General features: G+C 42.8%; 3 protein-coding genes across 3 annotated transcripts in view; 2 read left to right on the top strand and 1 right to left on the bottom strand.

Annotated features, from left to right (window-relative positions):
* shtn2 (shootin 2) overlaps positions 1-6,173 on the top strand; it is a 15,385-nt gene extending 9,212 nt beyond the window's left edge. Inside the window, exons 9-17 of the mRNA XM_071523549.1 lie at positions 1,024-1,170; positions 1,382-1,535; positions 2,387-2,525; positions 3,072-3,130; positions 3,930-4,027; positions 4,209-4,241; positions 4,342-4,395; positions 5,176-5,329; positions 5,911-6,173. Coding sequence (XP_071379650.1) covers positions 1,024-1,170; positions 1,382-1,535; positions 2,387-2,525; positions 3,072-3,130; positions 3,930-4,027; positions 4,209-4,241; positions 4,342-4,395; positions 5,176-5,329; positions 5,911-6,068 — 996 coding nt within the window. The 3' untranslated portion in view covers positions 6,069-6,173. The remainder of the gene's footprint in view (positions 1-1,023; positions 1,171-1,381; positions 1,536-2,386; positions 2,526-3,071; positions 3,131-3,929; positions 4,028-4,208; positions 4,242-4,341; positions 4,396-5,175; positions 5,330-5,910) is intronic.
* A 1,795-nt stretch (positions 6,174-7,968) lies between these two features.
* On the top strand, positions 7,969-12,384 carry tex261 (testis expressed 261). The gene is made up of 6 exons (XM_071523525.1): positions 7,969-8,137; positions 10,387-10,466; positions 10,748-10,901; positions 11,370-11,437; positions 11,607-11,709; positions 12,232-12,384. The coding sequence occupies exons 1-6, from the start codon at positions 8,068-8,070 to the stop codon at positions 12,345-12,347; spliced, it is 591 nt and encodes a 196-aa protein (XP_071379626.1). The 5' UTR covers positions 7,969-8,067; the 3' UTR covers positions 12,348-12,384.
* Positions 12,385-14,847: 2,463 nt separating this feature from the next.
* ankrd53 (ankyrin repeat domain 53) lies at positions 14,848-20,198 on the bottom strand. Its single transcript, XM_071523545.1, has 6 exons — positions 20,026-20,198; positions 18,261-18,381; positions 17,135-17,334; positions 16,524-16,688; positions 16,080-16,200; positions 14,848-15,683 (listed from the first exon to the last, which is right to left on the bottom strand). The coding sequence occupies exons 1-6, from the start codon at positions 20,196-20,198 to the stop codon at positions 15,111-15,113; spliced, it is 1,353 nt and encodes a 450-aa protein (XP_071379646.1). The 3' UTR covers positions 14,848-15,110.
* Positions 20,199-22,944: the final 2,746 nt, after the last annotated feature.

Genomic DNA, 22,944 nt, shown 5'->3' with positions numbered 1-22,944 from the left:
GAGTTTTGTGTGTGTGTGTGTGTGTGTGTGTGTATCTTTGTCTCTTTGTGTGACTGTGTGTGTGTGTAGGGTTGCGATTGTGTGTATGTACGAAATAATGGTACTAATTGCTGTGTGAAAATGGTTCTCTGCTGAAGGGAGTGTAAGACCAGAGATTAGAGCAGTGTAATTTTCAGTGTGTAGCCTAATGTTGCATGTTCTGACACAGAGCTTACATGTGTCATGTGTGTGTTCCCCAAAACTGAGTTTTGGTTTTATAGCAGAAAGACAGAAATGAAAGCCACTGGCTCCCACTTCCTATTCTCTGTCTGACTGTGTGTGTGAATCTGACAGATTATGAGTCCAACATAACTAGTTATAAAAGAGTGACATAGCACATCCAAAATTGGGGAAAAATGACTGCATACAATACTCACATTTCACCTATTTAGCCGGGCACACACCACACAACACTAATGCAAGAAAAGCCTTCATTAGAGCACTTCATTAGAGATTTAAAATTCCAAATAAAAACAAAATCAACTCATATCCTCTGCAGGATTATCGATTGGTTGATTGATTTTACATCTCTCAGAAAGGATTTCACTTGCATTTTAATCAGATTTTCAACATAATGTTTTCCTAATGAACTCATAGGGATAGCTTGATATTTTTCAATTTTCTTCACGAGGCACTTATCATCATGTGGAGGAAAATTAAAGATTTGTCCTCTAGCTACTCCCAAAACATCCTGTTGGCATTGCTGCTATTCCTCATTGAAACCAATGGGGAGAATGAGAGGAGGAGAATGGGCAAGACAAGACTTACAAGTCATCATTCAGTTAATCAGCCATATGAAAACATTTTCTCTACATTGTGACAAGTGCCGGAGAAAAATAGCACATTAACACTCAAAATCTGTTTATTTTTACCACTAAGGGTGGTTTACTTTTATTTGGTGTATTTTTTTTCCATTTTAGGACAAGCCGGCAAGTTGTCAAAATGTGAAGGTAAATTGATCTGATCTGGATGTTGTGTTGTCAGATGTTGGTGCAGCAGAAGGAGGCTCACAGACAGAGCGTGATCCTGCTGCAGAGCACAGAGACCGGCCTGCAGCTGCAGCAGGCTCTGGAACAAGTGGCCAGCATCAGCACGGCCCTGTGTGATATACAGCGCTATTACCAGGACCAGGTGTGTGTGTGTGTGTGTGTGTGTGTGTGGGTGGGGAGAGAGAGACTAAGAGAGCGTGAGAGAGAGACATGAGTGTTATGAGAGAGTAACAGACTGAAACAGAAAGAGCGAGAGGTAAAAGTTGCAACAGAGAGAACATAATGCTATCCTCTCTCGCTCTATTTATATCCTCCATCTTGCCCCCCTCCATTTCCCTCATCTCCCTGTCCAGGTAAAACAGAGTGAGAGCGCTGTGGAAGAGAGCAGCATCCTCTCTGAGCTGCAGAAACTGAGAGGAGAGCTGGAGAGGAGTGAGGAGGAGAGGAAGGCCTTGGAAGCTCAACTGTCAGAGGCTCAAAACGGCGTCAAACAGCTCCAGGAAGAAGGTAGACAGCATAGAAAATAAGATGGGTGGGGTTTATCAGGATGATCAGATAGTTTCAGGTAAACTGGGAATCAAAGAAAAGCATCTAAATTGATACTCAAATACTTTCCTGTGATTGTCTAAATATTCATGCACTTCTTGTTTTGTCCTAAGCAGTAAATCACCTCAGCTGGTCGTCCAATAAGGGTAAAACAAATTGTGCATTCATGTGCTGTCGGATGTATCGGAAAAACGACTTTCCAACTTGGAAATTTCATGTGAACGCCCTCCAAAGTAGGAAACTCTGAGAAAATTTTGCTACTTGAGTTTTCGAGTTATGACGCAATGGTGAAACCTTCTTTAACCTTCTCAACAAGGCGAAAAAATGTCTATGTCTACCGGGTTTTATTTTCCCACAAGCCGGCACATGAATGCCGGCTTGTAGTAGCAGACTTGGAAGTCACAGATGTCGGATTTTCTCACCATGCACATGAACGCACAAAAACCTCTAAGAATTATTTACAAATGCAGTTTGACCCAAATGTACGCATTCCTTTTTGCAAAATCCTGTGCTGTGTCTGGATTCGATTCTAATTCCCTGTTATGTCTCAGCTGTCTCAAGGCTGGAAAATCCTTCTTTCACTTGTGTCTTCCCCATCATGTCTAAAGTGGATTTAATAGGTGAAATCACTAAGGCACTGTAGCTTTCACCTGGATTTGAATTTCAGCGAACCGGTGTTTCCTAATATCGTTTACATTTAGTATGGGTGCAAGTGAAACTATGAAAGTCTTTTGTTCTCATTTGGATCACACTGATTCTCTCTTAGTTTCTGAAGCTTAACATTAAAGTTTAAGTTTTCCTCTTCTTTGCAGTGGAACAGCTACAGGATACACTGAAAAAGCAGGAGAAAACTGACCAACCAGAGGAGGAGAACTCCATCCCTCCTCCTCCTCCTCCTCCTCCACCACCTCCACCACCTCCTCCTCCTCCACCTCCCACCACTGTCATCAAGTATGTCCCATTCAAACCAGAGCTTCTCCTACCATTGAAAAGGTCGGCCTTAAGGAGCTGCCAAACCCGCCTATAGAGAATTTCAACGGGGAGTTTGGGTTTCAATGGAGAGTTTTAGTGTCACATGACGGTCTAAATGCTGTTTCACAGGCTTTTCCACCCTGACAAGAATAACATTTTTGGGGGTAAACATCACTGTTCATCCCTGCCAAAATATTGAAGAGCCTTTGATTGACATTTTATGAGTTATGTGTTCATGCATTGATCGATGGTCATATAACAAAGTACAAAATAAGTAAAGATCTGTGTTGTTTAGATGTAGAATCTAATTCTTGCTTGTTTCTATTAAATGTAATGTCACCTTGTAAAGAAGACATCTTTTCACCAGTCAGTTTGATTTCAGTGAAGAATATAATGATTTGACCCCTGTTATCCCTCTCTCTCTCTCTCTCTCTCTCTCTCTCTCTGTCTTGTCTCTCTCTCTCTCTCTCTCTCTCTCTCTCTCTCTCTCTCTCTCTCTCTCCCTCTCTCTCTCTCTCTCTCTAGTCCACTTGACGTCCTGAGGAACAGGAGGAAAGACAGAGCCAGCAAAGCTGATCAAAACAGTGAGTGGGCAAGAGTCACACTCTGAGTACTTACATTCGATTGCTATTATATCATCAGATTACAACATTTAAATCACAGATTAGGAAACACAAAACCTAATTTAAACCCTGAACTTAATGACTCCTGATGTAATGTCAGACAAAGCTTATAAAACAGGGGTTCTTGAACTTTTCCAGCCTTGAATCCCGGTTTGAGAAATTTAGTCTCACCTTCAGAACCAATGTGCGAAACAATATGATATTGTCTGGTTTCTCAGAAATTAGTTTAGCATAAGAAGGGATTTTGTTCTACATTATCTGACATGTATGTACACAGATACTTGGATCTCTTTTTAGGTTGTATTTTAGGTCCTGTATTTGGAAAAAAAATAGGTTGGACAATATGATGTTGTTCTTTTAAAGTCAGTTTAAAGTCTGAACATGGTGTCTGGTACGTCTTTCCTCTGGCACACAGGAAGTGATGCGTTTTACGTTTCCGGTTTGTTTGTAATAAACAGAATAAGAACCGGGTATTTAGCATGAGCAGCGATAGCCACCATGGCTGAACAGACTGAGAAAATAGGAGTATCCTACAGAAACTCAAACTGCATCAACAGAAAAAGGAAAAAGACAAAGTCACAGTACTGGACACACTGTTTGATTGACAGGTGATCTCTGGGAAGTGCAGTGCAGAAACACCACAGCAAAGAGCGCTTAGCAACAAAGATGTCAGCAAAATCCCCCAAACAAGAATCTCACAGGTTACCACTTTAAAGACAACAATTTCGCTTTTTTTATTTATTTATTTCCAATCTCTCAGAGCCGGCGCCGTTGGTGGACATAAAGGCCAGAGCGGTGGATGAGATGATGGAGAGAATAAGGAAAGGCATCGTCCTGAAGACCACCAGCAGGACTCAGGTGGACATACAGTTCACTTTTTTCCTCATTTGCTTATAGTGTCTAGAATTGTATTTAAATTTTCGGCATTTAGCTGACGTTCCTATCCAGAGCAACCTAAAACTGAAATCCAAAAACGTTTAAATCCAAAGCAGTGAATAAGAAACTGTCACAGCATTAACACCTGACTTCTCTTCCTCAGGCGGGTTCACAGGAGGATGAAAGCTCCTGGAAGGTCAGTAACCTTTTCAGTTGCTGTTTCTCAAAAAATACAAAAAAAAAAAAAAATACAGTTCCAGTTGCTAATTGGAGACAAAAATCTGATATTCTTGCAGGAGCAGAGGAACGAAAACAGAAAATCAGCTATTCTGGAGTTGAAAGGAATGCTGGTAATAACTTTAAAATGAATTGGTGGTCATGGTGTTTATGCTTTGTTGGAGAGTGACAGGAAATAAGGGATGGGGAAATGAAATAGACACGCAGAGGCAATGAACTGTACTTGAACTCACAAAGTCACAAGAAGTCATTATTGTGGAGAAGGGTAAACTCACTAAATAAAGTTTACCCACCTTTATAAGTGTTCTTGTTTATATTGGTGGCTGTTGGTCTTGTGGGACCTCCTGTTACCAAGACCTACTTCTAATCTTGTGCTGGTTCTCATGTTTTCTATTTTAGGTATTTATTTATTCTTCTTTTAACCTATTTTCTCTTGTTTGTGTTTCCTATTTTCAGCTCCTGTTTATGTATTTTACTTTTCTTATTTTTATGCCTTCCTGAAAAGCACTTTGTAAACTCTGCTTTTAGAAAAATGCTATATAAGCACTTTTCAGAAGCAATGAAGATGGGCAACTTCATGAACTAAAATATTTTAATAACATTTTTGTTTCTTTAACTTAAATGAAACTGCATTTAAACACCTAATAACTAAAAAAAACAAAACATACGTGTTTCCTATAGCTTACCAGGTTATCCATAATAATTTTGTCCTATTTACAAACTGCTGTCCTTCGGGTTAGGGTTACATTGCCTCAAAATGGTGCCTCTTATAACCTTAAACTAGACATTTTAACCAGTCAGTGTATAAACTTTAGTGGGAGATGACTATAACTGTCTTAACCCACTGTGTTTTGATGCAACTTTGACGTGTGTCTAACCATCCGACACACCAGGACACGGTGAAATGTCGTCAGAGCCACCGGAGGACGCCGTCCAGGAGGAGAATCAGCCGAAACGTCGGGGAGGCGGAGCTGCTGCTGGTGCTGCAGAGGAGGAGGAGAGCCATGGGAGAAGGCCAGAACCAGCCCTCCTCCACCCAAACACACGGTAGGCCGTCCTGTCACTCACATGTGGTGTCTCTTTGTCTTTTATTGTTATTATTTTAAACATTTTTTGTTTTTTAATATGCTTTTGCATTCATTTGTAGCGCTTACTGGTTTTAGTGTTTTAAATTATTTTCTGACAATGCAGCTCTGCGATACTTTGCTTTTGAAAAGTGGTATGCTAATAAAGTTTAATAGTATTACTATTATGAGGGAGAATTTTTGATACAAGTGTGAAAAGTCTACCAGCAGATCACTCTCACCATCTCCTATTTCCCCTTATTGTTATTTTCAACTTATTTGCATTCATTTCTAGTTCTTTTGTTTACTGTTTAATTATTGTGAAATTATTTTTCTGACAATGAAGCACTGTGACTTTGCTTTTGAAAAGTGTGATGCAAATAAAGTTTGATACTATAACTGGAAAGACATTGATAGAAGTGTGAAAAGTGTACCAGCAGATCACTCTCAGGCTCGCCCACCTCAGCTGTGCAGAGAGTATCTGTGCTACTGCAGTGCCAATACTGACAAAACTTGTTCTTGTGATTCATGCCTAACCTGATGGTGTGGTGATCTCCTGGTCAGACCCCCAGCCGGGTCAGCCGTGTGCCCCAGCAGCGGGCGCTCTTCCCTGGGCGGGCGACAGCGACGGCGCCCCTGTGCTCCGCAGGCTGAAGCAGAACAGGGAGAAGAGGGATTCTCGCATCAGAGCGTCGACACTGATCATCAGCCAGGAGAACTGAGAGCAAGAGGAGGAAGGAAAATCATTTCTAAACATCATTTAGAAACAGTGTGGTCAAACTGTAATTGCTGTTTTCATATACTGATGTATTAAAGATGACTTTGTTGAGTAAACCCAAACTGTCACAAGTTCATGAATTGTTGGTGAATTGCTGAATATAGTTGTTGCTTTGATTTCAAAGGAACCAATTATATCTCTGCATATATAGCAAATGAATACATCCATTAAGTGCTTCAGTGATTTCTTGCAAGAAATCATTGGTTGACCTTGGTCTCTATTGAAGAGAGAGAGATAGAGATAAGATAAAGACATAATCAGAACTGGGTCAAGTAGTAGCCTATAAGCAAATACTTGTTAATGTTTCTTTTAGCCTGCTTGGAGTGCCAGATGGGAGGGGTTTATTGGATCAGGGAGAATTCATACAGTGTCAGGTAAGTTCACGAAAAAGCGGCAAATCCCAGCTGGTACACCAAGCAGGGTAAAATAAAAGCAAAGGAATATTTTCAAATGCCATTTAACCCCAGTCTGTTTTTTAGGTGCTTGGGTGTGTAGGTCTCAGCAAGTTGCAGGACTATGCATTTCTGCCACGGGAAATAGATGGGAAATAGCATTAAAAAAACACTAAGGCTCTCTCTCCCTCTCTCTCGTTCTCACCCTCTCCCTAGGTGTTTTTCTCCTTTATAGCTCGATGCCATTTAAACACATTAATGCTCCTCCACCCAGAGGCCTGAGGTGTCGTTGAGTTAAGAGCCTCAGGTGATCTATCTCCCTCCTGAAAGTATCTTTAAATGCAGGAGGTCGCCTTTTGTTTTCACACCTCCACACACATATAGGCTATATATTTATGTGTGCATGCATGCATACACACATGCACACATGAATGAATACACACACACCACACTTTCTATCTCCCTTTGTTAAAAGCATTTGAAGAGGGGATGGGATTACTCTCACTTCTGACTCTGACACCATTTTAGTGTCTTCACACTGTTTCGCATTATATATTTACTTTATTTAGCTCTTTTTACTAGAAGGTCTGCCTTTTCACTCTCCAGCATACATTTTTCATTGTTTCCCTCCAGAATCTCAAAGGTGTTAGCTTTTGAAATAATGTAGGCTACGCCCTTTCCTTGTTATTGAGTCCATGCACATGAAAGCCACTGTGTGTGTATGTGCGTATGCATGTGTATGTGTGTGTGTGTGTGTGAGAGAGAGAGAGAGAGAGAGAGAGGTTCTGAAACTGATACTAACTCTGCAACGGCGGATCCACTGATATAAACAGAAAGAGGATCTGGTATCGCAGCACACTATGCCTTTACTACAGGCACAACTACTGAAACACACACTTTTTTATTTTGATAATATTCCATTGCTGACTGTGAATTGTGAATTGAAGACCCTAAAATTGCCCATAGGCATGAGTGTGTTTGTGTGTAGCATGGTATATGATGGTATATCATGTATAAATATGGACATGTCGTAGTTAATGATGTATATGAAGTATGTATATGACATAGTATAGGATGTATATGATGTGTATAAATATGTACTATGTCTATATGATGTACAGTATATGACTTGAACTGTATATGCTATGTAAAGCCCTTTGAGACAGGCTTGTGAACAGGCTATATAAATAAGCAAGACTAGACTAGACTAGACATTGCTAGTGCAACAGATTGACAATATTATTCATGTAAAATGAAACGCTCCTGTGGATTTCAGAAATCAGTGGAGTGTTGTCTTGCAGTATGTCTGCATCTTACACTGATCTTCTTTGTACTTCATCAACAAAACCCTGCAGTTCTCCTCCGGCCAGAGGCGGCGATATAACCAAAACAAGAGTTTCCTTCCTTGAGACGGAGGCTCTTGTCCTGCTCTCCTCAGCATCTGAAGGAACGACAGGGGGAGGAACTTTGACCATTAGCTCAGTTAGCAGCTAATAGTCATTTTTTATATAATATTTTCATATTTATGTGTGTTGTTTCACATGCAGCGAGATGTGGTTTATTTATTTACTGAGTTGGTTGTCGTTGGTGATCCAGATATCCTTCGTCACTCTAGCAATCGGTAAGTGTATGGGGAGTCCCTGCAAGTGCTAGCTAACGTTTGCTTGCTAATGCTAGCCGACCAAGTCAGCAACTGAACTTGCACCATTTAATGGGCCGTCATTCATTTTACAAAGCAGCGGGTGTGTAAGCATCGACCAGAGGCGTATTACTGTATAGGTAATAAAATGTCTTCACAAACGGTAGTCTGATCTATCAGAATAAGTAAGTTTATTAAAAAGCTGATGGCTAGCTAGCTTGCTAGTTTGTTCTCTAACGTTACCGGTTGGGATCAGCTACAGGAAGTTACGGCAGCGAAGACAGCAACTTCATTTTTATTTACTTAAAAGGAGTTTATTTTTATTTTTAGGTTGTAGATAATCAAATAAACGTGGGATATACAACTAAAATGTTTGGCCGTACCGTTGTTGTTTTCTTTAAATATTTTCCCCAAACATCAAACGAGCGTTTGACCTGATGAATATAAATAGCATTCATTTCTCTCTTCACCCCTCCTGTCTTATCGATAATATCATGATGTGGCGTTGTACAAATCGATGCATCAGCGAGTACTTTGGCCATATAGTTAGCTAACAGGCAGTGAGCTACGCAGCTAATCTAACGTTAGCGCCCAGCAGTAGCCTTTAACCAAGATGTTAGCTTGCCAGCTAATGTGAACTAGCTAGCAGTGACATTTTCGTTTGTATACATTAGATAATGTTGTAACGTTAGTTCACAAGCTAGTTACCTAACATGCACCACCAGAGAGAGGTGTGCGCGGTTCAGTTGACTGACTCAAGCCGTGTCAACCACACATTTAGCTTGTTCAGTAAGTTAATGGTGTGCTCCAACAGTCAAGTAAAGCTTGGCAAAGAATCTGTCCACGTTGTCAGTTACCTGGCCACGTATCCTGTTGCAGCTCACAGGTGTGGTAGCTGTCAAAGTCTCTGTCAGATTCAGACAACAGCAGCGATACTTGCTGTCATTTCTCCAGACAGCTTCCTAAAGGGGTCTGGAAGATGAATTTGCTCATTTCCAGCTCTTGAAAAGTTTGGGAATTGCACACAAAGTTGTTCTGTTCATAGGTCCTGTTATACATATAATAGCAGGCAATGTAGTTGTAGACCCAAATGTGACTTCACTTACAGTACAGTACAGTACATTTCACATACAGCTGACATTTGTTGTGAAGAATAATCTCCAGCTATAGAATAATATAGTGTAGCTGACAGTCAAAATGTCCAGCCACTGTCAGCAGACATCACATTGAACAAAATGATAAAGCCCAGTCTGAAATTGAGGTCTGGAAAAAGTATTAATTTTCGAAATGGAAAAATGTATAGATACTATTTCTCTTTTTGCACAAAGAGTATGTGACTGTAAACTAAAATCTGCCAGTTGTCTGCTGCCTTGCTTATTGTCAAACATAAATACCCTGCAGAACCTGACTGAAGGCCTTTCCCAAATCGTTAGGGTCCACTGGTGAATTTGGCACACGTTTGATCAACCCAGCAGCACTACTTTCAATAAAATGTCACAATTTCTTTTTCATTTTTTTTTTCTGTGTGGCAAGCTGTCCAACGTTGAAAGTTTAGGGCGAGTGTCAGTCTGCTTGGTGCCTGTCATTATGTGTTACAGGGTTTATTACCGCTAGCAGTCGAGCATGGGGTTCAAAAGTGCAAAGCAGTCTGCCCCCCCTCTTCTCTCTCTCTCTCTCTCTTTCAGTTTCTTTCTCCTCTTGTCTTTTGGAAAGTGCAGGTTGCCTTTGCGTGACGAAGCACAGACTCTCCCATGAGCCTCTGCAGTGCGAGCTGTCACCTTCCTCTGCCCCTGGCATAGATGTTTTGACTAGTTTTTTTGGGAGGGGGGCACCTTTAGGCCTTCTTCCACATGGGCTTGGTAACTGTGGGTCTTGTCTGTGTTGTGTGTTTTTTGTAATGCTGTATTTACTTATTTTATGGAACTGACATATGATCTGTGTTGCTTTGCGTATCCAGGGAATAAATTTTTCATGCACAAACCAAAATGGCTGGTGGATTTTAAAATTTACCTGCTGCTCTCTCGAAATTAACAAGTCAAATTGATTTTTGAGCCTCCAAATATTTGGTTATCTGTCAAAGTGGCAGGTAGCGTGAATACATTTACCAGCCACAGTGAAACATTTTCAGCATTTGTCTGGTGGCTTGTGTTAATTTCATGATTATAAAGCATTCTGGTTCTTTGCTTTATTGTTGTTTGGTTGTTCATCAGCTTGTCTTTCTCTTCACCCAGCTGCCGGCCTGTACTACTTGGCAGAACTAATAGAAGAATACACAGTCGCCACCAGCCGAATAATAAAGTACATGATACTGGTGAGTAGGTGGATATAGATCAGTATTATTTTCCTTATGCACTTGCTTTTAAAAGTCAGTGGATATGGATATATGATGGGATAGACAAGGAAAAGCCACAGAATTTGGTTAATCTCATTATCTTTGTCCACAGTTCTCAACAGCGGAGAATGAGATTAAAGAGATTAAATTACTATAAACTTTTGATCAGTATTGAATCTCCCAGTTTGGTGGTAACAGAGTAGTTTGTGGGGGCTAAGATGCAGAATAACCCTCTCTATATTTTGTGTGAATGTGTCCAGTTCTCGACAGGTGTGCTGGCGGGTCTGTACCTTTTTGAAGGCTTCCCAGTGTTGATGGTGGGAGTTGGCCTCTTCACCAACCTGGTGTACTTTGGCCTCCTGCAGACGTTCCCCTACATACTGCTGAGCTCACCCAACTTCATCCTCTCCTGTGGTGAGTATCAAAGATACAGGCTTTGGCTTTCTGTTCCTTAAAACAGACTAGCCTTATTTGATATGTGCAGTCATTATTTGATGTTTGGATTTTCATTATTTGACATGAATATTCATTGTTTGATGATGTGAGCATTCATTATTTGTTGTGGTCATTTGTTATTTGAAGACTAGGTTTTTATCATTAGGTATGTTAATTTATTGTTGAATTGTGACAGAAAATGTTCCATATTTGACATCTAATCGGCATCAATTAAAATAAAATAGTTGTTTGATCATCAACTCTGGTATCCACTTTCAGCTTAAAAGACAGCTTCCCTTTAGTCAGCTGGAAGGAGAAGCCTATGTGGAATTACTAGTAATTTCATTAAGTAATCTCATCAATGCACGTGTCAGTAAGATGTAGATGAGGTAACGTCTCTCTTTGTCTCCACCTCTGTTTCCTTTCCCCTCGCTGTCCGCTCTGCAGTGTTGGTGGTGGTTAACCACTACATGGCCTTCCAGTACTTCGCAGAAGAGTATTATCCCTTCTCAGAAGTAAGCTTCATCTCATATTCATGATGTTAAGTTCGGCCTGGAGTTGGAGCAGTCAGTCACGCATAGCACTTTCTATGAAATGAGAAAAGACCGATTCACTCTCGTACCAAATCCAAAACTCTCCATCCCTTGTCTAACCATCCTGCCTGTGTCCCTCTCTGGTGTGAAGGTGCTGGCGTACTTCACCATCTGCCTGTGGATAATCCCCTTCTCCTTCTTCGTGTCACTCTCAGCGGGGGAAAATGTGCTTCCGTCCACCATGCAGCAAGGAGGTGAGCTCCTCTTGAAGGGAAACGCACACAAATTTCTCCTCCACTGAGGATTGTGTGACGGGAGCACTGGTAGCAATTTAATCTCTGAGTGGCCAGTATTTATTGGATGCATGCCAGTGGTTGTAAGCTTAGTGACGTGCCAGTTATCTTGCAAAATATTGTTTATTTTCATGTTTTCCCTTCAGTTTAAGGATTACAAGCTCTTCTATGGGCTGAGAAAAGTCTCTGACCTTTTGGGCTTATGAAACCCTTTCAAAACTCATTTGATAATGTCAAAAGTGCATTGTCATCAAGCAAAAAACATGGCTACCAAAATTTTCCTTCAGTCCATAATTCCAAAGTACTAAGCAAAAGTCAAATAAGAGATGATATGGGTGTAATCCTTTAAAGAAGCTATTTTGTGAAGAAAAAATCAGTCTAGAGTTGGGAGGTTTATTTTTGTCAGACGCCTACTTCACTATGTTGAGGTTAAATTACGTGATGGATAATTAATAACCAGTGTCTTCCTTGTCTTTATTCCAGATGACGTGGTGTCTAATTACTTCACCAAGGGCAAGAGGGGGAAGCGGTCCGGGATCCTCCTCGTATTCTCTTTCCTCAAGGAGGCAGTGCTGCCCAGCCGACAGAAAATGTACTGAGGGGGGGAGCAGAGCCGGACTTGGGGTGCAAAGTGTGGGGAGGGGGAGGAGGGAGGAGGGCATCAAAGAGCAGGGGAGCTAGAAAAGGACTTGAGGAGTTACATTCTGGATGGAACTAAGTGGCTGAAGGGAGAAGAAGAAGAAGAAGAAGAGGAGCACATCGAGGGGACGGACCAATGAACAGAGCTTCCTGCAGGACGAGCCGACGAGTTTACACAGGACACGTTCGTCTGTCTTTGTCTGTCTGTCTGTCTCTCTGTATTGACTGCCAACATTTACTAGAGACCGTTCTGGGGTCTTGCCTGTAGCGCAGTGCTTTCTTATTGCCAGCATCGGACTCCTGTTTTATAAGCTTTGGTATTGAAGTGTATGTGTGCAGAGTCTGAAATTAACAGCCGCCAAGCGCCAGATGCCAGTAAAATGCCTTTGGTTGATAAAACGTTAAGAGTCGCCCTCGACACTGGCCGGTACCTTTTTGAGCTGAATACATCTGCTCTTGTCTCTGTATTGAATGTTTCACACAGAACCACCTGTACACAAAATGGCTTTGAAAACTGGTAGGACGCATTTCTATGAAGAACGCATATTAATTCTTGGCTGGTTAAAAATTATTCTTGGTAGGTAATATCATTTTTAGTTTACCAGGCCTTGGTAGGTAAACCAAAAAGTTGATTTCTGACACTGTGTGTGTGTGTGTGTGTGTGTGTCTTCAGTTGACTTCAGATAAGGGGTTAAGTGAGACAGGGTAGAGGTACTTTCTGGCCGCATCTTAATGTCCAGCCTGTGTATTTTGGTGGGAGGCGATCCTAGAAGGGATTCTGCTAAATTGTGGCTTTTGTCTGCCACTTGAGCAGGAAACCATCCAGGGCTGATTTCTATTCCAAAAGCCAGTTTGGCTGGTAAAGTGGTGCGAGTGGCTGCAAGAGCTGGAGGATAAACTTAGAAATGCTGCTGTGGTGAGCCTCCGGTTGCCACAGATGCATTGACAAGACTACCTCAAGCGAGCGAGAGCAGAGTCTGTCGTGCAGATAATATTGGGGAATCGACTTCTGATCCATGAAGACGCCACTGTTCGGATAGCGAAGGTGTGACGTGAACATTATGGTGTAACCACCCTACAGACCTTCACCTCACATCTATGAACGGGGTTAACAAAGGCACTTGGAAGGGAGTAAGTTTATAAATTGAAATAAACCCTTAAATTTAAATGAGCTAGAAGGGATCTCCCACTCTGGATCATTTACTGTATGTGGCCACATAAGGGTTTATGTCTACACTACACGTTCATTAATCACCAGCGCCATAGTTTGCAACCTGCTCATCTTTCCTGGACTGTTTTTAATAAGTCTCAATGATGAAGAAGTGATTTTTGTACATTGATTGGTGAATAAACCTGACATCGAAGACACTAAACAATGAGAACAAAACTTATAAAGACAGAACCTGCGCAATGACTCTTGTAAGGTTATGGTGTTGGGAGACAAAAGCTGCTGAAGTGGTTTGATGAAAAAACTATTAAAGAGGCAGTTACATGGTGTCTGAAATTCTTTTTACTGATTACCGAGTGGAATTCATTGTTGGCTGGTATGCAGACAGCTGTACAATAAAATAATTTTTGTTGAAATAGCGGCTCAAATGGCTCTTTTTGCCTGGTTGATGTTCCAGGAAATAAAAGCAAAGTACAGAAATTCGATAGAGCCACCAATCCGTGGTATTTTCAATTTGAATTCAATCTGGCTATTTAAAAACAATATTTGCCCAACACTGGATATATGCCAACCGGCTGTCACACACCCAACTCCCATTACTGTCAACAATGTGTGTGTGTGTGTGTGTGCGTGCCAGGTTTTGCGCAGCTACACGGCATTATTGTTTACTGCAGCTATCTCCAAGTCCCATGTGGCTCGGTCACAGGAGGCGCACCAGGTTGAGGGTGGTGTGCACTTTCACCCCCACTGGGGTGTGAAGTGCTTCATGAAGTAAAGGACAAGACAAAACCACGGCTCCTCCACACACACACACACACACATCTATAGCTGACAGGCCACAGCTCGCAGTCATACGCACACACCCATGCTGTTGACAGGCTCTCACCTGGACACTGAGTCAGTTCCCTGGGGGGGATCAGTGGAAGTGCAGGGCTACATCTGTGACAGGTGACCCAGTTCACCGAGGTGTTCTCACCTTTTGGTCACCCCTCTGTTTACCCCCTTTTGGAGGCGCAGCGTCTGGAGTGTGTGGCGTTTAAATTTTGTCACTTTGACTTGAAGTTGTGGGGCGTCTGGGTGCTTCAGCTAGCAACACTACCAGTCTGCTTTTACGCCTGTTACTGCTGCTGGTGTATGAGAGTACAAAGGATACCACAAGGCATCTAAAAATAATTCATACAACAAATGTTTTGACAAAATGGGAATAAAATCCATTAATTATAATTCTTCTATGTTAATTTTGTTAACATTCTGTTAATTTAATTTGAAAAAAACTATGTTGAATATAAAAATATGACTTTTAAGTCCATGAATGTCTTTGTTTCCATCTCTAAAGCTTTGTTCCTTGTAACACTTGATGAAGATATGAGAGCACAGGAACTTGGCTAAATGAAAACGATAAAATCACTACCTTGCCTGTCAGTAACCAAGATTAATCTTTTATTAGGATGCTTAGACCGAGTATCCACTTATTTCAGATCTGGTTAAAGCTCGCGCAGTACAGAGTGGGACTTCGGGGTTTGGTTAGGCACCAAACAGCAGCAGTCCAGCCTCCTTAGTAGTGTCCGGGCTCCAGGACCTCGGCCAGGTGCATGGCCACCTCCGTCCAGGGGGAGGAGCTCTGCCCCTGGAGGCGTCCGAGGCGCGGCAGGTCCAGGACGTTCTGCGGCTGGAAGTGCCGGGGGGAGGCGATCCTGGAAGGGAAGGCTTTGGGGAACAACACCTTCTGGAGGATATCCAGCGGCAGGTCGGGGGCGGCGCGGGGCGAGCCGTCCCACTTGGTGATGTACTGAGGCTTCCCGCTGCTGCTCCTCCGCAGTGTGACGCTGTTCCTCAGGTCCGGCTCTCTGGGGGGTTTCTCTGGCTCGCCGCCCATCCGGACTGTCTGGAGCCTGGAGACCGAGGCCGGGGGCGGCTTGGTGGGGTCGGCGGAGATGTTCCAGTCCGCCTGAGGACCTCCTGGCTGGGGTTTACGCTGGGCCTTGGCCTGCTTGGGACTGGAGCTGTCCTGCTGTGATAAGAGGCACTGTGTGTGGTACTGGCTCAACAGGACTCTGGGGGAGAAGTCCTTCAGGACGGGCAGGCCTTTCTTGTTCGCCCACTCTGCCATCTTCTCCTCTATAAGCATCTGAAATCAGACAGAGGGGGAGTGGGATAGTCTTTTTGCACGTGTATTTATATGTTGTTTCTTTGATATTTGTTAGAATATTGAAAATATTATTGTGTAACAACTGAAACTGAAATACTGACTAAATGATGCTAATGTTGCACTGGTAAGAACTTGTTCTTAATGGTGACCTTATCAAGTTTAAGATTCTTCCTATTAACATCTTCTCCACAATAAGGCATCCATTTTATAGTTAATAAATTAACATTTCATTCACTTGTGTGTGTCTATAAACAATTAGAGAAAATCAGTGTTTTGCCTGAGGTACGTTCTTCTCAGTCACACTATTTTGGGATGATGTTTTGGATTTTGGACATTTTGGATTGTCACAACGTACTAAATATCTACCCAACTGACCTGTTTTTTGTGATCATTCAGTTTGGCCATATCCACAAGATCCTGGTAGAGAGTCTGGACTAGCTTCCTCCCCTCCATCTCTTTCTTCTTGTCTGCCTGCCACATGCAGTTCTTCAGATACCTGCACACACACACACACACACACACACACAAAGAGATCTGTTAAAGTTCAAAATACAGTAAATGAGAAAAGTCATTACAGCATTACAAGCACCGTCTCTCACACACTCATACCCACCCACCCACATGCATACAAACACCCACAACTGTCCAGTGACTCACACACACATTTTGCACTCCCTTACGGAATAGTTCACCTCAAATGAAAATTCAGTAGTCAATAGTTTGGGAGAAGGCTGAGATGGAGCTACGAGGGTGAACTCGCTGTGTGTTTGATGGTCCTACGAACTTCAACAGGGTTTCAACTGGCATTTAGCCTCTCACCTAGCTACCTCCCTGTGGCACCAGATGCGGGCCAGGTCCAGAGCTGTGTGTCCCATGCGGTCCTGTGCGAACACGTCTGCCCCGGCCTGCACCAGGATCTCTGCGCAGTCCAGCAGGCCCTCAGCGGCAGCCAGGTGCAGCGGGGTCTGTCCTGCGTCTGTGGTGCTGGTCATGAAAACACAACACTTTACTCCAGCTTCATCATCATCATCATCATCATCATCAGTGGTATCATTATCTTCTGTATCATCATCATTGTTGCCATCATCATCATCATCACCATCGCTGTTGGCATCATAATCATCATCATTACCATCGTTACCCGTAGCAGCAGCAGCTACAAACTTCCACCACCATCTCATTGTAATCATGATCTCACTATTGTACTGTATAATGTATATTATTTACACTTTCCATTTCCATTAAACTGTACTTTAGCGATATGAGATGTGTGTGTGTGTGTGTGTGTGTGTGTGAAGGGGCGACAGCTGAATGCAACTGGATCCAACAGATAAAGTTAAAAACTGACCTGACTAACCTAAAACAAATAAAGCCGACTAAACTGAAAACAGCATAGGGACAAAAAAAAAAAATCCAGATTAAGCCCCTACACGGTGATGTCAGCCCCGCGCTCCAGCAGGTATGCGAGGCAGGCGGAGGAGCGGGGGGAGCTCTGGGGGGAGAGGAGCATGTGGATGGGCCGGCGACCCTGGGGCCCGCGGGTGTCGATCTCCACCAGCCGGGTGTCCAGTAGCAGCTCTATACAGGCCAGCTGGCCGTGGAGGCAAGCCACGTGGAGCGCTGTGAGACCCTGGAGGACAACACACACACACGCACGTGCACGCACACACACACACACACGCACAGAGCTCTCCCAATATGGTTTTCTGTTGTGAATTAGTGTCACACAGACCATACCTCAGAAAGTAAATAATATAACATAAACTAGTCCATTAATTCATATTCCTCACCAAGTGATGTAACTAATTACATTTACTCCTATTACTGTAATTGAGTTGCTTTTGTGTACTTGTACTTTTTTTTTTTAGCATTTTAGCATTTTCAGTAACTTACTGAAGTATTGTGCTTCACTACATTTTAAATCACATCCATTACAGAGTATAAATTTTGTGGCTCTCCATAAGTAGGCTATCAGAAACTGGACAATTGTGGAGCCATTCCAGTCAGCTGAGAAGAGAAGAGTAATCTGGCTTTACTTTGTTTGTGCACTTTATTTTGTAATTTCCAGTTTTTCCAATTAAAAGAATCTAGTTTGAACACTGGCCTCTCATCCTTTTAGAATCACATGGAAAATATCACAGCTAAACAACGTTCTCTTTTCTAAAAAGTAACTCAGTAAGCTTTACTCTGAGTAGGCCTACATTTTAAATGAGCTACGTTTTACTTTTACTTAAGTAGATTTTTACACCAGTAATTCCAGCAAAGTAACAATACTTCTAGTACTCTTCCCACCACTGTTCAGGTAGGCTAAATGTCTTATTGTTCATAAAGGAGGTTCAAGCCCCTCCACCCTGCTGAAGTGTCCTTGAGCAAGAGGGTGGGAAACCCGTCCAGATGAATAAATGTGGCAGCACATCCAAAGAGTAAAGAGAACTTAACATTTCCTTGAGTGTCAATGAGCAAGTCTATAGAAGGCGGAGCAAGTGGTCAGCCTGCTGTATTGATCCCCCTATATGTGGGGATCAATACAGTAGGCTATCCCACACCATGCCGTACCTGTCTGTCCAGGTCCAGCGGCGCCACATCCCGCTGCAGACTGAGGCCGAGCCGCTCTCGGTCCCCAGCAGCGGCCGCTAGGAATTTGTCGCTCTTTGAAGGAGTTCTTTGGGAAACTTTACTGGAAGATGATGCAAGGAAACACAAAGTGCGGGATATGAGAGCTGAAATATGATATGAATGCTATGAAAATGATCAGACATGGGACATCTTCAGCGCAAAATTATAAAACGTAGAACTAAAATTATAGGCCTACAAGCAATTTGGATGCAACGGTAAACTGTTTATTTATCGTTTGTATCTTAAACAACGGAACAACATTTTTGGTTTAAGTTTTTCTGAGAAGGGTGAGTGTGCATAGTCACAGATACGTTCAAATGTCCCTTAAAAATGAACAACGCTTTAATATTTCCGCAATTACGCAGCGCTCTGCTGGCACGTCAGGTGCGAATGTAACTCTGCACTTTACTCTGGTATAAAACTTCATTATTTGCGCAGAAAAATCCTAATATTTAGTCTAGAATTTTAGTATTTACCACAGATTTTGGCATTTCCCACTTGTCCGTTTTCCAGATTTGTTGAGTTCCATGGTTACCATGGAAATGTGGTAACCAGGTAACCAGCTTTGGTACGCACAAGTGTACAGATTACTACGCACGTCAATAATGTAGTGACCTTATCGTACTTTATGTATTTTTTTTCTCATATCCCACAGCAATAGCCTAGACTATTGCTGTGGGACTTATAGTTGTGCTGTGATATTTGTATAGCATTCTTATAGAGTTTATAACAGGATTAGTTTGGATATCTAGTTTTTGTAAGTGTAGATTTTGCTGTCTATCATTGTTTAATCCAAGAATTAAGATATTGAGATAATTGTCGACTTCCAGTAGCTATATGGGAAAATATGGCTTTCTTCTTTTCCTGTCTTCTGTAGGAGTTTAATGTAAACAAACCATGTAGAGGCATGGTGCAGCCACTCCCCATAGTGTCACTGTGTTTTAAAGAATAATATAACTGATAGATTATAACAGAGTTTTTGAAAGTAAGATACAATCTTAGAAAAACCTCTCTTTTACCACTGACATACTTTTGTTGAAGAAATCAGAACAAACTAGAAGGGCACTCGGAGAGCGCAGACCTCCGCCAAGGTTCGTGCTATTATTGCTTGTTCGAGAGTCGGATCCGGATCCGCTCCAAAATGTAATGAGTTCTTCCTTGTCCCATGCTACACCCTTCCACGCAGTTTCATGAAAATCGGGCCAGTCGTTTTTCCGTAATCCTGCTAACAGACAAACAAACAGACAAACAAACAAACGGCACCGAAAACATAACCTCCTTGGTGGAGGTAATTAGGTGCTGGAGGAGCTCAACTCAAACAAAAGAAAGACAATGTGAGGTGCAAAAAACTTGCAAGAACTGGAAGGACAGACAGTGGATAAGCTGTTTTTATTCAGCAGTCACAATGAACACGCTTCACCTATACAGTCTTCATCGGCACACAAATACTGGCTTTTCTTCTACTTCTTGAATAAACCCCCCCCCCCAAAAAAAACACTTCCTGATAGCATATCCAATAACATATGCAGCGATGAGAGGTTACGTCTGAGTCAGTCTAATAGCTTCTGACAGATGCAGGCGGACGAGCGGCTGCAGGCGTGGCAGAAATGGATACTTCCACTCTGCCATGTAGAGCCAGCAGCTCTTTCCCCATCAATCCCTGGTGTGTTTATATCGACAGTGCATTAGGACTGGCTGCTCACACTTGGCCTGACTGAAGCAGATCAATCCCGCCGTATCGTCAGAGCCTCGGAGGGCGCGCTTGGTCCGCTGCACCCCGGTGACGCTGATGAGAATCGGAACAGTTATATTCTCCATGTCTCTGCGGGCCTGTGGGATCGATGGGCTCAGATCATAGCTATTGAACGCCTGACCCATGACTGAATCAAGTGGGATGGGCTGCACTTAAAGGATAAGTTAAATTTGTGTCTTTTTGCCAAACTTATCCTTTAAATGGGTTCATCTCTTTGGGAAGGAAGGTGCGACATGGTGTAGATACCACATTTTGAGAGCATCTTCCTTAATGTGATGTATTTTCTGTTGAAACAGGATGTTGGGGCGGGACATAATATGGGGAGGGGGCATTCAAAAGTGTAAACCAATGGGATATCAGTTAGCAATGTATTTGATGGGAGGGGCGGAGGGGCAGGATTGTTCAAAAACCTGTGATGGTTTTATTGTTTGGAATTTTTATTTATGCCTTCTGGGACCTGATGAAGTCTCCACTAAAGATATTCAGTTTTCCAGGAAGTAAAAGTAATGAGATTTTTTTGATATGAAAATACAAAAACGTAAAATTTTGTGTCATTTTTTTTTGTCATCAAATAGGTGTAAGTTAGAATGAGCAACAAAAAAGTTATTTTTCATTTCAGTGTGAGAGGAGAATGATGAAGAGAGTGACACTCCCACTGAGGGGATAAGATGCTCAGAATCACTTACAACTGCCAATTTTAGAGTTTGTGGCGATTTCCCCTTTCCTTCTCTCTCTCTCTCTCTCTCTCTCTCTCTCTCTCTCCCCCTCTCTCTCTCTCTCTCTGTATAAATAATGAAGGTCCAGTGGAGGGTCAAGGACAGGCCATGGCTTCTTGCTCTGAGCTCTAACCCCCTTGAGCCTTTGCCTTTATCACAACATAGCTATGCTGCTACTTCAGCGACTCATGCACGATGTGTGTGTGTGTGTGTGTGTGTGTGCAGATAGAAAGTGAGTATGTGTGAGTGCAAGGAGGAGGAAGTGTGCATTTGTCCATGTGTGAAACTTGTGCGTGGGTGTACGTGCTCATGCGTGTGTATATATATGTGTGTGTGTGTGTGTGTGTGTGAGTGTGTGACAGTGAGGTTGAGTTAATAGTAACAGAGCAACGTAGCCCCGCTGCGGCTTCCTGACCTTGGTCACATGTCATGGGAGTTCCATGGAGCCTTCAGTGTAGAGCTCTTTCATGTTTGACTTTCAGCACAAGTCCCAGGACGCAGACCCTCACCGTGACCTCCCTCCTCTGACTGTGTGTGTGTGTGTACATATAGTTGAATTCATTCTACGTGTGTGTGTGTGTGTATACTTCTTTCAAAGCCCCGCAGCCTCTTTCACAGCTCCCCATTCTATAACTGTCCATCGCTCAACCTATGCAATAAAACTTAGTCATGTAACCATTGGAGCAGTGTGTGTGTGTGTGTGTATGTGTGTGTACACTGTGACACTTATTGCAAAGCTATACACTCTAAATAGCTCTCTACTACTCTCGACTGCTCAATCCATTCAAAAAATACAAGAAAATGTATGTGTTTGTGTGTGTGTGTGTGTGTGTATGTGTGTGTGTGCATGGCTGCATGCTGTGAGTGTGCGAGCCGCATGCATTAGCTACAGTACATCCAGTTGGTGCAGAGCAGATTAGCAAAGGGCTGATCAGAGCTGTCTAAACCTGCTTAGGGCGAGGATGAAAATTAGATCATGTCCCAGCAGCCTCGCGGGCTCTCCCATTGGTCTGTCCCGTCATCCAATCACACCCCATCTGTTCTTATTGGTGGCGGAATAAAAAGCTTCTCCTTGTGCCAGCGATATCTGACCAATTAGCTACTTTATGGCTTTGAGGCGCGAGTGAACGCATGGAACGATGCAAACATGTTCAATCTTGTAGTCAAACACATCGCGCATGCGCACATCACACACACACACACACACACACACACACACACACTTGCACATAATTAGAACCATTATGTCGTCCAAATGCCCTGCGGCCCTTTTCGCTAACTCCGATTTAGTGTATTTTCATGTTTTAGCTTAGATTGAAAGATTACATGCTTCTCTATGGGTTGAGGAACTGCTACCAACCTTGGTTTTATGAAACTGTTTCAAAACTCACAGGTTAAACTCTAAAATGCACAGTGGTCAAGCTGAAAACAAGACCTGAAAAGATAAAGATTTTGGAGATACAAGGTTTTTACCCGACAGCAGCGATTTGAGAAACACAAATCTAGTGTATAGAAGAGAGAAAATATATTAGAGTGGCGTAACCATTTTTACGTAAAAGCTTGGGGTCTTAAGGTTATCGTCGCGTTGACAGTGAGTTTCAAGAGGAGAGAAAAGGGATGGAGAGCAAGAGCGAGGGAAGAGAGAAACAGCGAGTGGGGAAGAGAGAGAGAGAGAGCGAGAGCGAGAGAGAAAGCATAGGAACAGAGAGCGAGGGAGAAGGGAGTTACGAGAGTTAAGGGAATAAAGCGAGATTGCGGAAAGGAGAGAGAGAGAGAAAAGGAGACACAGAGCACGGAAGAGGAAAACAGAGTGAAGGAGAAGATGAGAAGTGGATAGCGGAGCAGCCACACAGCCTCGGCGCTCCTTCATATTTGATGAGCCACCTTACAAGGACCCCGCGCCCCTGGGGCTCCTGAACTCTGCTTGTGTAAGTGCGCTGATGCCCTCGCTCTCCTCCTCCTCCTCCCTCCTTCCTTCCTTTCTCCTCCCTATCCGCCTTTTCCCTCCCTCTTCCTCTCAACCTCCTCCCTCTTTTTTGCTTCTCCCTCTTCTTGCCACTCTCCATCACTTGGCTCCTCCTCCTATCTCTTTCCTCTTTCCCCCTCTCTCTCTTTCTCTCACCCTCTCTCTCTCTCTCTCTCTCTCTCTCTCTCT

This window comes from Centroberyx affinis, unplaced genomic scaffold, assembly GCF_046629955.1.
Source record: "Centroberyx affinis isolate AG114_WGS23_722 - 3 ecotype Tasmania unplaced genomic scaffold, CSIRO-AGI_Caff_v1 ptg001094l_1, whole genome shotgun sequence".
Classification (NCBI taxonomy): Eukaryota; Metazoa; Chordata; class Actinopteri; order Beryciformes; family Berycidae; genus Centroberyx; species Centroberyx affinis.
The sequence above is the reverse complement of the archived record's forward strand: the minus strand, read 5'-3'. Positions and strand labels throughout refer to the sequence as shown.